The 18,916-nt window shown below is 41.2% G+C and overlaps 1 protein-coding gene across 2 annotated transcripts; it reads left to right on the top strand.

The window, feature by feature from the left end:
* The first annotated feature begins 298 nt into the window (after positions 1–298).
* On the top strand, positions 299–18,511 carry LOC148408504 (gap junction delta-2 protein-like). Of its 2 annotated transcripts, XM_088440066.1 has the most exons (3): positions 299–1,429; positions 2,952–3,008; positions 17,466–18,511. In XM_088440066.1, the coding sequence occupies exons 1-3, from the start codon at positions 1,359–1,361 to the stop codon at positions 18,328–18,330; spliced, it is 993 nt and encodes a 330-aa protein (XP_088296192.1). In that variant the 5' UTR covers positions 299–1,358; the 3' UTR covers positions 18,331–18,511. The 2 variants fall into 2 exon arrangements, with proteins under 2 accessions (XP_088296192.1, XP_088296193.1); XM_088440067.1 differs by lacking the exon at positions 2,952–3,008.
* Positions 18,512–18,916: the final 405 nt, after the last annotated feature.

The following is an 18,916-nucleotide window of genomic DNA, read 5'->3' as shown; positions in this document are numbered from 1 at the left end:
GAGGGAATCACTGGGCGATGTTTGAGGCGCGGGGACGCGATTCTCTTGAAATCTTTTCCCGGAAGAGTGTGGGAAAAGACCTCGGAACAAAGGATTGCAGAGATGATGAGACATAATGCAGCGTGAGATGTAGAATCCCTCATTTGCGGCCAGAAGGAGGCATTCTTGCAAGCATAAGTAAAGCTGCGATGAGACTAAGCACATTTACCAGGGGAGGGCGGGAGAGAGGGAGGAGCGAGGAGAGGGTGGGGGTGTGGGGGGTGTTGCACGCTCACGATGTGACAGAGATAGAGCGAGAGCATGCACGAGAAGGAGACAGAGGTGGAGAGGGAACGCGGAGATGGGGACTGAGCGCTAGTTGGGCAAGATCGCCACATAAACGTGAGTAAACAAAAAAGGTGGAGGGAGAAGGAGAGCGGAGGTTAGCGGGAGGAGGCGGAGGAGGAGGAGGTTGCAGGGGAGCAAGATGATGGAGCCCCGAAATAGGCTTTACAGGACGGCGTTTGCAGCAGACGTGACTCTGAGCACTGGAGTGTGCTCAAATTAGCAAAGGGGGACAAGGCAGGACGGGAGGTCTGCAGAGCCTTGGATGCAGCAAGGCGCCTGATTTATTACAAAGGGGCTGGGTGGCAGCGTGCTTGGGAGTGCATGCGTGTGTGTGTGTGTGTGCAGTTTTTTATGGGTCCTTGTAGCGTTCCGAGCTTTGGGAGAGACCATTCCTACAGTCATAAAATGACATTCAGCAGAGAGGAGCAGGAGCTGTGCGTGCTGGTGCGGCTCTGCAGTCCTCGGTAGGAAGTAGAAGATTCGGGGCTTTGTTTACGCCGCTGTGTGCTGAGGTAAGCCGGCCGGGATCTGCCGAACGCCTCATGTGTCTTGAGGTGAGAGTAGCAGAAGATTGGAAAACGATGCAAGGACGAGCGGAGAGTAGCGCCGGTGGCAGGGAGGCCAGCTGAGGTACCGGGACGAGCACCCTGGAGGTTGAGTGCAGAACGAAGACAGGGTGCAAAAGAAAGGGTGATCATGCCTGTCAAACAGTGAGCTATAGCATATGCTGTAGTGCAGAGTGGTGCGGCAGGGGAGGACAAGCATCGCCGCACAAGGGAGGGAGGAGGGGAGGGGGGGCAATCAGATCAGCACCTCTCCACCACTGGCAGGAGAATCATCGCACGAGTAGCCTGGAGAAGCATAAAAACATCACCCAAGGCCAGGCGTAGAGGTCAAAAGCGAGTCGGCGTGCCTCACAGGGACAGAAAGGGGAAGTGCTGGGGGATGGGGTCATAGTGGCCGTGCCCCCTCTGACGACAAAAGGTCATCCCCGAGTACGTCGTTTGGTCTGCTCGCCCTGACGCTTCACCATGGGAGAATGGACCATCTTGGAGAGGCTGCTGGAGGCGGCTGTCCAGCAGCACTCTACCATGATTGGCAGGTAAGAAAGTGTTATGTTTTTCTTTATTCTTTTGTTTGTTGGATTGGCGCAACTCTCTATGCCCCCCCCCCCCCCCCCCCACCCCCACCCAAGACACATTTTTACTTTTTTTCTTCAATCCAAGACACTCAATCCCAGGAACATGTTCTGTGTTTTTCGTTCAAATATTTTCAAGTGTTGGGATAAAGGCGGGCCTAAAAATGGATGATAATGAATGTTAAGGGGTGAATAAATTATGCGTGATCAATAGGAAGCTTTACTGGGTTTTATGGTTAATTCAGATATGCTCCTGTGTTGTTACTACCTCATAGTTTAGTTATTATAGAAACAGACTCATACTAATAGGCCACAATGGAGTAGGATAGCATAAGAAGGCACGTAGAATAAATAAATAAAAAAACATTTAGAGGATTTTCTTATCTGCTAACACTTCACATTGAAAGTCTTATCTGAGAGGTTGAACAGATAAGCTCTTACGTTGATTGGCATTGAGCAGCTGGTAAAAAAACAAAAACAAACAATGCACTTTGCAACACTGATGCTTTCTTTTGGGGTTTATACAGATACCAATTATTACTTCATTGATTGGCTTAGCCTGGACTCACATAACGCAAAAGTCTTCAAACATCATAACGCAATAATTGTCACATAATAAACAATCCTATTTCAATGTCATAAATATATAAATATACAGTGTAGTTAGTTTTCCTAGTATATTTTGTGTACATAAAAAGGGCGTAGACCCCCCCCCCCCCCCCCACACACACACACATACAAAAAACAAACAAAAAATATATACGTATGGAAAGGGCTGATGCCGCTGAATAATTTGAGTTGTTGAAAGTAAATGTATATTTATATTTGACGATGTTATGACCCTTTCCAAGTCAGCCCAATTTGGGCGATGATAAGGCCAGGCTAGTTAAAAATCATTTTCAGCCATCAGATTCCAAAAAAAAGTCAGATGATAATAGACCTTTCCATACTCTGCATCATCTCTGCGTGACTAAATAAAAACGAGGGATTTTACACACATTGAGTTGAACCGAAGTGCGGAAAATCTCCCTGTGTGCACATACTATACTGTACCTTCAGCATGTGGGTCACCGTCACCGCATCACAATGACAGAGATGATGTGAGCAGCATTCCATGACACCAACTCTCTCGATGGCTCTTGATCATGATGGGTTTGCTAGGGATATTCCTTCCACCCATTTTAGAGGTTTGCTTGTGGTTGAAAGCACATTATTAAGCAATTACATTTGCTGGTGTACAGACAGATGCCAGGAAAAGGCTGCTGACTGGATTTAAAAACGCACTGAGCGAATTTTTATAGTCATGTGATTATATGAGCGCATCTTATGGGGTTACCACTAGAAATGAAGCTCCAACTTTCAAGCTCTGTGGAACCATCTGTAAGCACGTTTGTTTCTTGTTCGGGTAACTGCTGAAGAATGCTGCTAGCGCTAAAAAGAGCACAAGGGCTAAAACGCCAGTGAATATTGGAATTGCGTTCAACAGGTGGCCGGACAAAGGAGACCAAAGGGATGTCCGTGTTGCTCTGTTTCTTCTGGATTTGTAAGTAGGCAACTGTTTGCTAACATGTTAGCCATGGCTACTTGCTAAGCTAATTGCTAACTGTTGTCACTGTTTCTTTATATGAGTCTTTCCGCCCCCTAGTGGTCAAAAACAAAGATTGAATGCGGTATACCGTATATTTTTTATTTATTTATTTTGATGCTAGAAAGCCACCTGTAGTTTTTCAGAGGCATGGAGGCAACTCTCAATTTGTCTGCTCACGCTTTCAAAAGTCATAATGAATACTCTAACAATGTAATGGCTCCCACTCCTGTGCTTAATTAAGCTATTTGTTGATCATGCACTTCACTGGAAGAACATTAAAATGGTTCCCTGAGTCACCATTATAATCAGCCCAGAAGCTTTTCTGGCTCAAATTAGAATGGTCCTTTAATTACTTGTTTTGGTTGTCCTTTTTTTTTATTTTTATTTTTTATGATAGACCATTAGCTTAGCAACCCCAAATTACACAAACAGGGTTAGGTGTTAATGTGAATTAGATAAAACAATCTCGAAAGTGGTTGACACCATCAGGATATGAACATTCAGACAGTGTTAAATGAAGTGATACACGAGGTAAACGTGTTTTGGTTTCGCTCGGATCGTGTTTGTCCTGCGAGCCTCTCAACTCGGCCCTGGGGCATCCGCTTGTAACGTTAGAGTTTTCCGATCAGGTCCCCGCATCCTTTCTGTTTCTCCATGCAGTGCAATCTCTGAGTTCAGTGAGTTGCCGTTCCTACTTATCACTTTTTGACAAACCATGCAGATCTACAGTTAACGAAGCTAAGGTCTCCCAAGATGATAGAATACCAGATGAAACATCAGCTGTCTGTCTTACTGTTAAAGCCCCCTCTTTTTTTTTTTTTTCGTAAAAACCTGTAACTTTACAAGCTTTCCATTTTGAGAGCTTCCACTGTAATTACCTAACAGTCTAGATGCCTTTGTTTTAATTTTATGATATTGATATATTGACAGGGGTTATACATAGAAAGACAGGTCGTTTATATATCACCTGAGGCTAAATGACAAAACCTTTTCATTAAGATTTGAAAGCCCAACGCTAAGCATGTATTTGCATGGTCAGGAAATCCATCCAAATTGTATTTTTGGGATTTCCCGGCAAGTTGGAGAATGCTGCTCACCCTCTGGCACAGTCTTATGCTGTACAGGTGCCTCCTAAATTGGACCCACTCCACACCAAAACCAGTGTTTGGAGTCCAAATTGTTGCATTGACCTCTGTGGGTTGAAAGGTTCAATTGTGTTGCACCACTGACCACAGCCAACGCCCAAGTTGGGTGTGGTCAGGAGTGATCCGTTGTTGCACGTGCCAACACGATCAACTGCGACGCAGGCATTCGCAGTTGTGCATCGTCAAGTGTATCGCCGCACGCTGTGGCCCGAGCATGCAGCAACTGCTTGATGGCAGCGCAGATAGAATGTTGAGCCTGTCTCATACTTGAAACTATAAATACAGTACATTGCATGTCTGCACTTGTAGTTGAAACGATGCCGCTCCAAAGTACATGACACGGGCTGATAACCGTCCTTTGCATGTCACTCATCTTTTTTGGTGTTCTCTTGCAATATGACCGCGGCATTCCGCCATCCAGACGCTGTGTGCTCAAGCTGCCATTATGTTTCTTCTTAATTGCAGACTTTAGGCTATGGCATTAGGTAGGTAATTAAACTAGAAATAGAAGCTAGCATAAGTTGGCTTAATCACAGCCTTGGAAAAGGATGGTGAGATTTGCGTCTATGCCTCAGAGACTGCAGGTGGCTTCGGTACCGTGACTCATTACTCGTGTTTCATGTATTGCACCTTTGAAGGCCGGTCTCATCTTGTACCATATGTACATAATCAACCAATGAATGGAATCACGAAATATTGTATAAAAAAAAAAACAGACAGAATTGTGTATAGTGTCTCCTCATCCACTGGATAAAACAATTTATCAGAGTGCTTTTGTAATCAATTGAGATTATTTAATAATTTTAGTACACTGTGGCCTGTAAAGTGCATTAGTACACAGGTAAAAAAATTTAAAAAAAAAAAAGCAAAAAATATATTCAGAGTTGTTTGAACAACAACCACGTTGAAATAGATTATTTTTAGGCTCGTAAAACCATATTGTGCTTCGATAAAATGTTCTTCAAGGAGCAGCAGCGAGTGAAATTGTGGCCAGGAGCAAAAGATAAAAAACTAGAAGGGAAACGGAACATTTCGTTTTATGACAGAATCGATGTCGTACAGCTGTTTATAACATTCATGCTTTGTCATCATGCAGGCATCAGCAATTTATATTAGCCCGAGCTATAAAAAGTTTATTTATACAGATCCATCTGTGAGGAAATGGAAAGAAACTGCCGGAAAAATTGCAAGTGTGTATGTATGCCTTAAAAATAAACACTCGCAATGGAAGTCATATACCCAACAACACAAAAGGACAAATAACAGAGCAGTACATGCAAACAAAATAATTAAATGTGAAGGGCATCTAGCTTCTAGGGCTACTGCATTATGGCACGCAGCTCACACTCAGGCGCAGATACTGTAAAAAATCCGGAATCACATACTATATGTGTGTGTGTAAAAAAAAAAAAAAAGTATATATATGTATATATACACGTACACTAAAAAAGTATATGCACATATAAAAGACATACACGTAGGCATACTTCTTCCTTGACATGTTTTGCTCAGATTTATTTGAGACCACAGGTGTGTGTGTGTATGTGTGTGCCGCTGTCGAACGTGAAAGCACGAAGACTTGGGGCTACATCAACAAATCTGAGATGTACACCTTGCAGGTAGAGTGGAAGGAAGGAATTTGATGCATTTTGCTCTCCACTGCAATGCTGCGGGGCCAGAGCCAAAGACAAGTGGAGCGAAAAAAGAGGCAAAGATAATGCAGGAAGAGAGTGATCCAGGAAGATAAAATCCTTAATATTCCTCGGAAGAGGGGGAGGAAATAGAGAAAAAAAAAGGACCGTTTTGAAACAACTAACAAAGGCAGCATGTGCTCTTTTTTAAAACTTGGACGTTTTTTAATTTTCTCATTTGGGTGCATGGAATTTAGCACTGCAGTGCTATTTAGAGAGAAATGACATGCAATATTCACCATCTACACAGACACAGCAATGCAGCTTTGGCTGAATAAACAGCACCTTTAATAAGGAGCAGAGGATGCATCTTCAAATGACGATGTAGCTTTTTAAAGCACATCTTCATGCATTAGCAAGGCGACATCTGTTCAAAATAATTATCATGAAATATTTACGCAACCACGGGTACGTTTTGAAATTTGATTTTCTCCACTTTGACCACAGTTTCTCTAATGCACACGCCCTACCCATTCGAACGGTGTAAAAATGGCACACATAAAACCTAATACAACTCAGTTTGGCATTTGTTACAAGCCGCAACAGATGTCACGTCCTTTATAAAAAATGTAGATGGACTTGACCAGCCTTGTGTTGGAAAGAAAGAGCTGCATTTCAAACATGTCGCTTCTCTGATTCCTACGTTGCCATGATCGATGGTAAAAATAAATGCGGCTGTCAAAACGCATGATATAGAATTCAATGTAGATATAAGTGGGGACATTATGTAGCTAGCTAGCTAGCTAAAAGCATGGTTGCCCAAGTCATTTTTAAAAAAACTGACGCAGGAAAAAGAATAGAAATTTTCACAAGTACAGTGGTGTTTTTGATTTATCATTAAGTGATTTGTTAATGGTTTAAAACTACTAGGATTATTTTGCTATATGGTTAGTGACAGCTAGCTAGCTACGTACTGTACCTACCATTAAACTGTACGTATCTATCTTATTGTTATCTAAATAAAATAATTGTCTAAATTACGATTGAAGATTTAGTCTTACACTCGTGTATCCATTAACATTTTAAAAATAAATACAGTAGTCAAAACGCATCATTTAGAATTTAAGATAAATATGGTGAGTACATTATGGCGGTTGCTAGCCAGCTATCATTATCCTAATAGCATCATATTTGAACATTTGCACGAAACAGGAAAGACAATAGACATTTTCACAGGTACAGTTGTATTTTTGATTTATTTGGTTCCAGTATAAGAACATACTGTACTGTACCTACCATTTTATCTCCCATTATATATGACTACGTTATCAATAGCTAAATAGAATAATTGTTTAAGTCATGATTGAAGATTTAGTTTTACACTCGTGTGTCCATTAACAATGTGAAAACAAATACATTATTTAGAATTCAAGGTAAATATGGTGGGTACAGTATGGAGGTAGCTAGCTATCATTAGCCTAATAGCATCATATACGAACATTTGCAGCAGACAGGAAAAATAACGGAAACAAGCACATTAGTATTTTTTAAATAGATTGGTTTCCAGTATAAAACTACTTTGATAATTTTGCTATACAGCTAATGCCACCTAGCTAACTACATACTGTGCCTAACATTAGATCTACCTTATCATTAGCTTAATAGCATAACTGTCTAAGTCGTATTGGAAGATTTATTGACACCTGTATGACTGTTAACAAAGTTGTGAAGCCATTTATGATCTGATTATTCAAAATGTTTTGAATATATGAACAAATCCAAATGTTATTTTACTGTTTTCGTGATCAAACACAATATGAAGTTTCTCCTTTCTGAGATGGTTGTAAAAGGAAAGCAAAGGTTCTTCACGGTCTCTTTAAATTGTTGCCTGCTGCAGTAGTTATTTGCATTCTAGCTGCCTCTTAGCCTAAATAGGTCAAGATATTCAGCAGGGGGAGCTACCCTACTTTGACAAGAGCTCCCAAATTCTCCACCCAAAAAATGAGATGCAGGATCACTCTGCATTACTTGTGGGTAGCTTCTTCCTCTTGTTCAAGTATCATTTCGCATCAGCTTCCATAATGGAAATCCTTATGTCAACATTTGATCAGCGATCCATCATTCTATGATGACTTGAAGGAACTCATTGGTCTTATAGATGAAACTATTTGTCAGCAAATGGAAGGGCTTGTCATTAGCTTATTTGTGCAGCAATCCGCCGTGTTGACTGCAATTGATTTTGCTGTTTAATGGCGGATTTTCCTGGTAAAGCTGAGCTCAGCGTTCACTGACTGCAGGATATTATTCATTCCAGCAACATATTGATGGGCCAAGTAAGTTCCCTGAGCATGTGCAGTGTTTCAACTGCTCTGCGTCGACTGTGCTCTCTGCATAAGGTCCCGTCCCTTTTTTAGCCAGTCAGACTTTGGATTTCAAAATTTTAGTAATCCATCGTTTTGTTGTATATATGTAATAAAATGGTGATGTGATTATATATTTATACAGCCATAACAGCCCTCTGAGGGAAAGCATAATTGCAATGTGGCCGGCGGGAAAAATGAGTTTGACACTTTATGAAGATATGTTTCATGAACTATTTATAAGCCCTGAGGCCTGTTTTACATTTAAATTCTCAATCAAGATCAATTTATTGGGCGGTTGAACTTGAACCTGGATGTTAATGTGTTTCATCTTTCCCTAGTTGCAATTATTCCTTCAGTCCTCAGGAGCATTACATTAAGATAGAGTAATGTTTTTATATGTTTATTCTCATTTTAAGATTGATATTGACGGACAGCTGTACCAAAAGTGATGCATGAAGCAAGGTAGTATCACTATTCTGTAAAACACGCCATACTGTTGCATTAATGTCTTTGTAACTGTGTTAAACAACTGAGAAATATTAAATTTGTACAGGCGGAATTTTTAAACAGCTCTTGCAACAAATTGTATTAGATCAGTGGTTCTCAAATGGGGTACGAGTACCCCTGGGGGGACGCGAAGGCAACAGTCAGAGGAAAGAGAGCTAGTCGAGGTCCGGCTTATGAATGATGACATGGGTCTGCAGAGGAGGCCACTCCAGAGCGGAGACGACACACTGGCTCAATACTGCCACTTACTGTGTCATACACTCTGTTTTATCATCATCTATCAGCAAACGCAACACAGAAGGGCCGGGGGTCAAGGAAAGCCAGCAGTCAAGTCTCCACAAAGACAGGAAGGGTCCAACTCATTTCATTGTATTTCTATGCATTTTACAAAGGGTACAGCAGAGGTGCGCCCCCCAAAAATCGATTCACATAAAATCTCATTTACCACAGGTCAGAATCCATGTCACAAAATTGCTTCTGCGCTGCATTCAAATGTAGTCGGATATTTCAAACTCACTCAGAAAAAGATGCATTAACCTCTGGGGGAAATTTTGACCCAACTTGGGCTTTTTGTTGTTTTTGATGTATGATACAAATGCAAAGCACGCAAACAAACACCAGGAGGCTAAAATACTGCATAGATCACAGGTGTCGAACTCCAGTCCTCGAGGGCCGGTATCCTACATGTTTTCAAATCTTTTCCCTCAAAAACACCTGATTCAAATGATTGGGATCATTTTAAAGCTCTTGCAGAGCCTGCTAATGAGCTAATCATTTGAATCAGGTGTGTTGGGGAAAGAAAACTGGAAAACATGCAGGATGCCGGCCCTCCAGGACTGGAGTTCGACACCTATGGCATAGATTGTCAAAACATGCCGACTTTCAATGTGCCATCCTGCCATCCAATTCTAAATGCTTGCAAACAGGAGGTCGGGCGGTATACCCCACAGATGTCGAATTGAGCCCATGTCGGGCTCATTTGCTGCCATTGGTAGTAGTCAAATTTGGACATAATGAAAACCTGACGTTTTATCATGCATTTCCTCCGATTTTTGCAAAAATCCTTTCAAATTTTTGTGTTGAAACCCCAAAACCACCGGGGGGGTGCTAGCAAACAACTTATGACATTTGCAAGCCTTTCAATGATTTTTATTGAGTGGCTTAGCCTGACTCCCATAACGCAAAGTTCTTGCTATGCATTGTGGAATTTGTAGTCGATAGAAAGCTTCGATCCAAGGACAAAATGTTGCAGAAAAGCTTTTGTTTTGCTGCAGGGCGGCGTTTTATTTCATGCGACGCATGCGTGAATTCTGCAGCATTGAATAGCCTTTAACGTTTTTTTGTTTTTTTCTCCCTTACATGAACATTCTTTGTAACCACTAAAGTCAGGAGTACATTTCTAATCACGTTTTTGTAAAAATCACTCGAATTGAAGAAAAAAACAAGTTGGGGGCGACTTATAAGCAAGGTCGACTTGTACTCGGAGAAATAATGTAATTATAATAACAGTTGGGTACCGCACTGTCACTTTTAGTAATGACAAAACAATGCGTGAGTGTAATAATATAACTGCGTAATAATTTGCTTTAGCAGTTTTCTAATATGCACAATAAATGATCAATTACACTGAGTTATAGCTCTAATCAAAACTATGCGATGCTATTACATGCTTGAAGTGTTAGTATTCCACCGGCCATTATGTGACACTGGAGAATGCATTAAAGCCCAATCTATCACTGCTGTGTTTTTAATGAAAGTTGTGTAGTTACGCTGAACTTCTCACACCGCACTTGAGAGCGCGCGGAAACCTCTGCGGTGATCATATTTTTGATGACGGAGAATCTGTCGCCACTCCAAACAACTGGAAAGCAATAAGATTCATGGCGGTTTCAGGAAGTGCGTTTCCAGGCAGTCAGCAAAAATGCGCCGCTTCATTCATTTGAAACCGGAGAGAATTTATTTTTCTTCTGGCGGGAAGGGAAGAGGGATGGAAAGAGCATTATGGATGAAAAATGAAGGGGATAGAGGGTGGCTGCAGCATCTTGTTTTTTTTTCCACAACTAATGGGGGTCACTTTTCAGAAATAGGCCGTTTCCCAAAAAGAATGACGCTTAAATTTCTCCATAGTTCATGCACTGCAAAAAGTCAATTTTAAGAAAGTAAAGAAGGCTTAAAAGAGGAAATATATTTAATGTTTGGTCTAAAAAGAAAAATCTTGTGTAGCATAAAAATCTTAAGAAAAACGCTCTTATTTCAAGATATTCAATCCAGCATTTTCTTATTAAGGTTTCTTTGCTCAAAATATTCCTATTTTTTTCTCATGATATGATAAAAAGATGATTTTGAAGGATCCATAGGTTAAGGCCAAGGCCATTTTTTTTTTTAATTTAGGAAATGATAGCAAAAACAAAATCTTATTGTACCAACAGACTTACTCATAAACATTGTTTTAAAAATATACAGCAAGATAAATATGTTTTCCTGTGATTTAAGTTAAACTACATACTAGAATCATGTTTACTTGAATCTACTGTATTGCTTTAGTTCATAAAATTACTAGAAATATTGTAATTGTGTAATTCGAAAGTAATTAGAAAATATCGCTGACGTTTTACAGTAAAATGAGGACAGTTTGCTTGAACGTAGACTCAAACGAGAAAAAAAATGCTCGAGCTACATTTTGAAGGATTTATCGAGAAGATTTTTTTTTTTTTTACAGACTCTGTTGAAGCTACTGATTTCGTGTTATCAGTAGATAAATAAATAGTGCAAATCGCTTTGAGTACTGAACTAAAAAGTGCTATGTAAACGCAAGCCCATTTAAAAGAGAATTCTATTCAGTCTGACCTTATATAGAGAATCCCCAACTTCTTGTATTTGGTCCAGCACTTTTTGCAGCGTGGTACTTATAAAGCATTTAGGTTTTAATGGCTCCGTAAAAAATATGCTGATTGAACTTGGTTAACCTGCTTTGGTGAAAGCTCACTTAAAATCATCATTCACGCCGCTGTTTAGCGGACCCTCGGGCGGCCCGTCTGCCATATATCCCAAACTATTAAAGCATTCGGAAAGCCGGCTTGTGCGCGAATGAGTGGCAGTAGGATAGAAATGTCTGCGCACTCATCATTAAGCGGCCTAATTTCTCTGCCTGCGCAAGTCTTTATTCATTACGGCGATCGCTGGAGCTTATTATTGAGAGCGTATGGGTGGGATAAATCTTTTTACTCGAGGCCTTGCCGCAGAGATTATTCCTGACCCTTCGGATAAGCCCGACTGCACTCAACAGTCAGTATGGCGTACGGTATAGCGACACCTTGAAGATCAAAAATAATCGATCCCGAGATGCTGGTAAACCTCCCGTTTGTTTAGAATCAATGCGTCCCACGAGAAATAATGGAAGTGCTATAGAAAGTATCTGTTCCATGGCCATAATTTTGCTGTAATAAATAGGATCTGGCCGATATGGATTTTTTTTCCCAAACGTGGATGATTTTTGGCAGAAAATATTACAGATGACACATTAATTGGCCGATTAAATTGAAAAATTATGATGAAGAGTTTACAGGGTAGTCCGGTTGTCTCCCACACTCCAAAAAAAATGCCTGGTCAATTTTTAAAAAGACAAATTAATCGAATTACTTATCGAATCGAATATTCGAACTAATATCGAACTAATCGAATATTATCTATCTATCTATCTATCTATCTATCTATCTATCTATCTATCTATCTATCTATCTATCTATCTATCTATCTATCTATCTATCTAAATAAAAGTAATTTATTAATTCAATTCGATTTTAAAAATTGACCATTTGAAAATGAATACAATCGACATTTATTAACTACTTAATAATTGCATTCAAGCAAGTTATGCAGAAGCTATGAATGAATTTATGTGAATGTCTGAACATTTCAACATTCAGATTAGTTATATTACAGTCCATACACATTTTTCATTTTGTTTGTTGATTGATACATCACGGCATGGTATTGACACAAATCCACATTTCTTTCATCGCTCAGCACTGGGAGCCCAGGGCACACTGACCTTTTGTGACCCCGAACAGGATACAGAAAATGGATCAGGGGACTGTATAGTCAGTGTGTGTGTGTGAGAGAGAATATGTATGCTTTTTTTTTTTTTTTTTGAAATACATCTTCTGTCATGCTGCAGGCTCTGGTGTCCCCAGGGGTTTGGCAGCAGCAGCTGCCTTATGAATGAATATTCGTGTGTGTGTTTTGAAGCCTGTGGGATATCCCAAGCCAGTAAGTTCAGCCAACACACCAGTGGCAAAGCATCTAGTATCACACAGGACAATCTGCCGCCCATTAATCAGGACTCCTCACTTACACTACACAATCAAACGATGACATTTGTTACCCATGTGAATGGTTAAAAAAAAAAACGACCATGCTACATGCTAGTTCTCTTTCAAATGTTATTGAAGCCGCGGCAGCCCATCACCCAAAAAGTAATGATTATTCGTAACTGAAAAGACGCCCTCGGGGAGGTGGGCAGCTGCTGTTACTGATGCGATGAGCATTGACTAAAGGGAGAAAAATTCACTAGCTGTACGCGCCGCACGCCACGAGGCGCAACAACGCCGAACCGAACATCTTGAAATTTCTCCTTTACATCCCCACAGCAAATAGATTTTGTGCTCGGACCGGAAATTTCTATTCGATTCAGGATCGCTAGATTTTTTGGAACCTTCTGCAGGTAAAGTGCTTGGGGTGGTTCTGGCCCAATGTGCTCCAAAGCACACTATTGGCGCGGTGCGCCACTAAAACACTGATGTTTGCAGATAGCCTTCTTTCATTGCTTTCTGCTAATGCAGCAATCTGCCATGTGCTGATTATCCTGTTAGCCAGCAGAGGAGTGCACATATTGACACACACACTCACACACACACATCTCCCACAAGACAAATAAACACTGCACAACACCCAATATTTTTATTGCAGCAGGACAGATTCATGACACAGCAATGAAGAGCTGAATACCTGCAACGCAATGTTTAGAAAAAACGATTTCTGAATAGTTTTTGATTTTTTTTGGGATAATTTCTCAGGTAAGAGGCTGTTTACAACGTGGACCAATCACGAGGCACATTTACAGTAGGCAGTGCACCATTCTAGAGCTGCAGCGATTAATCGATTACTAGACGATTATCAGATGAATCGATTTGCTTTTTTTGATCATCGATACATCGTTTTGTGCCTATCTATCTATCCATCTATCTATCTATCTATCTATCTATCTATCTATCTATCTATCTATCTATCTATCTATCTATCTATCTATCTATCTATCTATCTATCTATCTATCTATCTATCTATCTATCTATCTATCTATCTATCTATCTATACCTTATATAACATAATAATACATCATGTATTTATATACGCATATATCTGTGTAGCAACATTAGTATATAATACAAGAATTCTTAAAGGGGGTAGGAAATATAAAAAAGTCTTTTTTTTTCTTCCTTTTTTTCTTCCCTTTGTTTTCAATTATATTTTATTTTGGTATGTACAAACTATGAATATTTTTATCTGCAGTATATATGTTCGAAATAAAATAATTCATTCAATCACATACGTTGTAGCTTCAACAGTGTTCAATCGGAGGTGATTAAGTGCTACTCTCCTACTATTGCATCATATGTCATATTTGAGCACACAGGACATGATTTTCCTCCTTATGAAGTTGAAAAATATCAAGTTTTTGATTAGAACCGAAGCCTGCACGATGACAACTTTAAATTGAATTTATGGAAGTCCAAAGGTGCAGCTGAGCTTTATTGTGTTCTCGGGGCTCATGGAGGGCGAGTCAGTGTAGCGTACGCACTGGCAGCTGCTCCATCACAGACGGCCGGGCACGTTTGCCGTTTTGCGCAAGTCACACACATGGCTGACTTTCCTTCATCGTCTCGGTCGCCGTGTCTGCGTCTCGCACACGAGGAAACGTACTTGGCATGCGCTCGCAGGTGGAACCCCACTCTGTTTTAAAACTCTTTCACGCTAACGACACGTGTTCTCCTCCAGCAGAATTAGCTCAAGGCTTTTTAATGCTCTAACCGCAATGGCAAAGTTTTGTTTCAAATTAAGAGCAAATTAATAGGAACATGAAGCTTATGTTAGAGTATCTCCTTTGCAGAGCATTTGATGCCTTTGTTTTCTTTGGTTTTCTACAGATGTACATTGTCATTAGTGGCCTAAATTTGATGCTACATGATTTACCTTTTGGTGCTACATAATTTACCTTTTGGAAAAAAAAAAACTTTAGGTATTAAGTACTATGGTAATTAATTATGATAGGTAATTGATTACTTTAAGAAAAAAAAACAAAGAAGTAATTGATTTGAGTACTAACTAATCTATTACTTTAGGTACTAAAGTAAAAAAATACTATAAGTCCAAAAGTACTTTCGGTTAGTAATTGAGTACTGTAGTACTTAAATACCTGAAGTAATCAATTACTTTAGCCAAACACTTGAAAAAACAAGTGAAACTTTATAAATAAGTACATGAGATTGAATGTTTGGACTTAAATAAAAAATGTCTTTCGTATTAAATGATTTAATAAATCAGACTCAGCACAGTGTTTTCTTTTCCTTTCAGTCTTTTTTTTTTCTTTTTTTTAATCTAAAAATGCTTTGCGCTGGTTAGGAGGAACTTGGCTGGAAAAACAATTCACAAAGGTTGAGAATTGGAGCTATTCAGAAAAAAGTAAATAAAATGAATCATACATACCAGAGATGCTGATTGCATTTCGTTCAAAATTCCATTCACTTCTCTAACAACAATATTTACATTTGAGAGATACAGCACGTTTGGCTTATACAAACCTTTTTTTCCCCCCCTGGCTCAAACATCTCACATTTTAGCAGTTGCTTTGGCAACAGGCCTTTAAATGCTCGTGAAGCCTCATAAAAAGACGGTCGCTGGACAAATTTTGTATGTCGCCACAGTGTAAAATCATGAGAAATCTGCCCTCACAAAACATTAGAAACACCACTGGGTATGTGGTAAGTGAATATATTCAAATAAACACGTTTAGAAACAAGAGCAGCACCAACATATTTTCGACAAAACACAACACAGTCAGATTGTTGGAATACTGCACCAACACAACGGTAACCTGCCTGATTGTGATTCCTAGTGGAGATTGTCCCCTAGTGGTGGGTAAAAAAGCAATTTAAACTCAAAATCAAAAGTTTGATCATGTCTTCTCAGACAGCCCTAAATTCACCGGCATATTGTTTTCTGGTGGCTAGTAAAAAAACCCACAGATACGCTTCACCGGAGTATAAACAATATTGCAAAAATATAAAACTTATGATGTCTCCAGCTGATTCGATTAAAAGAAAACACACAACTGCTTCGGGCCCTTCAACCACCCTGGCGAGGCGTTCACTGACCGCTCACAACGTGGGAAATCAGAAACTCATATTTGTGCAATTTTTTTTTTTTTTTTAGTTGGTTGGTACCTTGGTTGCTTCCATAGCTCCCATTGATCCCGCCCTCCATTCCTTTTCACTGCCTAGAGACAAGTGAGTTCTAAGTAATTGGCTCCTCCACGCAGGAAGTCTGCGCATCCACTGCATTTTGGCAGCGGGCCCCCCCGTGATGCGCGGGCGCCCGCCGCTCATTACAAAGCGCTGACGGCGCAATCCGAAAGGCCCCATCCTCCTCTGCAGTGGCCAAGTTGGATCCACACCAGCGGATAATATTTTGTGTTTAGTTTGACCAACAGCAAACGGTTTTAGCATATGCGTATGTGCGGGCATATACACAGTGATGTCAATGTGGAGTATGAGTCACTGCACTTACCGGCACCCTCTCACCATCACTCTTATGATTAGTCGACTTGTGAGCGTGTATGTTATAATAAATAAAATGCTACGTTCGGGGTGCTGAGCAATTACAGGATTCGCAAATGCATATGCATGAAGTTGCTCACACGCGCACCCAGGCGATGGCGTGACAAATTTTCAACACTCTCAAGGACAAGGTTAATGCTATCAAACACAATCATCATTTTGCTAATGCTGCAACTAAATTGTTTAACTCATTCAATCCCAAAGACGTATTTTCACGTTTTTTCTTTTTTTTGGGAGGCGGGAGGCATTTTAATTTAATTGATACATGCAATTCTGGTCTTGTCTGTGTATCGACATCCACATGTCTTGGTCTTAACTCATTCCCGACCTCCAAAGGTCTTGTCTCATTCTCGACCTCCAAAGGTCAAAACTCTGCATGACCTTAAACTAAACTTAAGTAAACGTACATGCTCAAAATGATCCAAAAATAAATATTATTGATCCTGTGGACTTGTAAATGATGCCTGGATCACTGGAAATGTAAAATAAAAACGTAGGATTATAACAACCTTAACAAAGTTCTCTAGACACCCCACCAACACAACAGCGCCATCCCCAGGCAAACACAAGCGAATTGCATTCATAACGTCAACTGCTACAGTTAAAATGATTAATTCAAAGTATTTAGGAGCGTTTTTTCAAACGGATTAAACTACTTACATATAAAACGCGTCTCTACTTACGAAAAATTCACGTTACGAAAGGACTCGTAGAATTTCGTACTTACTCATTTCGAACGTAGAGGTACCGCTGTAAATCCGCAAGATGACAAAGCACACCCGAACAAGACAAGAATGGCTCGGTGGGAGATTGAAATTCCTGCGGCGATACCGATCTCACCCTTCTTGTTCTTTTTCCTCCCCGCGTCTGCAGGATCCTGCTAACCGTGGTGGTGATCTTCCGCATCCTGATAGTGGGCATAGTGGGCGAGAAGGTGTACGAAGACGAGCAGATCATGTTCATCTGCAACACCATGCAGCCCGGTTGCAACCAGGCTTGTTACGACAAAGCCTTCCCCATCTCGCACATCCGCTACTGGGTCTTCCAGATCATCCTGGTGTGCACGCCCAGCCTGTGCTTCATCACCTACTCCGTCCACCAGTCGGCCAAAGCCCGGGACCGAAGCTACTCCCTGCTGCACCCTTACATGGACCACCACGGGCACGGTCACCACGGCCGCCACCACGACCATCACGCTCGCAAGCTGCACTCCCGCAACATCAACGGCATCCTGGTGCACCCCGACAGCAGTAAAGAGGACCACGACTGCCTGGAGGTCAAGGAGATCCCAAACGGACCTAGAGGGCTCCCTCCCACGCACAAGAGCTCCAAAGTGCGGCGGCAGGAAGGAATCTCCCGTTTCTACGTCATCCAGGTGGTTTTCCGCAACGCGCTGGAGATCGGCTTCTTGGCGGGCCAGTACTTCCTGTACGGCTTCAACGTGCCGGGAATGTTTGAGTGCGACCGCTACCCGTGCGTGAAGGAGGTGGAGTGTTACGTGTCTCGCCCCACGGAAAAGACCGTCTTCTTGGTCTTCATGTTTGCCGTCAGCGGCATTTGCGTGGTGCTCAACCTGGCTGAGCTCAACCACCTGGGCTGGCGCAAGATAAAGACGGCCATCCGTGGCGTGCAGGCACGAAGGAAGTCCATCTGCGAGGTGCGCAAGAAGGACGTATCCCACCTGGGTCCCGCCCCCAACCTGGGCAGGACCCAATCCAGCGAGTCGGCCTACGTCTGACAGAGGCTTCGCCGCCCGAGGGCTCGGGGACATGTGACGTTTTGGAAAAGAGGTTTTTCCCTTGGCCCTGGACCCCGGACGACCATCGGGGCACAGAAGGTCACCGTTGTGATATGACTTTGAAGGAGCACAGAGAAGAAGAATCACCTTCCTACCACAGACTTTGGTGCTGTTTAAAGGTCAGGGGTGAGCTGAAAAGATTTCTTGAGCGTCTAATAAAAGTCATATTTCATTTAAAGGGGCTCTATCAGTGGTAACAGAATTTTGAGAGGTTCTAAGCATGGTAGCAGATTCGTAATGACTAGAAAATACCCCACCCTCGGCTTTGGTCTGCAGTGCTCGGTGACATCTCTAATCCAAGAACGCCCTTGAATCGCCACCGTTCTGAGTCTCCGCGCTGCCAGTGCTAGGTTAAATACGCACCCAGCACTCACATTGGGCGGTCTTTAAGGGAAAACTGGTTAACTTCCTGAGTTAGAAATATTGCCACCTCAAAAACCTAATATTTCTTAAGAAATAAAATCGCCAATGATTGGTAACATTTGGATATATTTCACTGTGGGAACGCTAAAAAATACCATGATAT

Source organism: Hippichthys cyanospilos, chromosome 18, assembly GCF_059441005.1.
Source record: "Hippichthys cyanospilos isolate Australia breed blue-spotted pipefish chromosome 18, RoL_Hcya_1.0, whole genome shotgun sequence".
Lineage (NCBI taxonomy): Eukaryota > Metazoa > Chordata > Actinopteri > Syngnathiformes > Syngnathidae > Hippichthys > Hippichthys cyanospilos.
The sequence above is the reverse complement of the archived record's forward strand: the minus strand, read 5'-3'. Positions and strand labels throughout refer to the sequence as shown.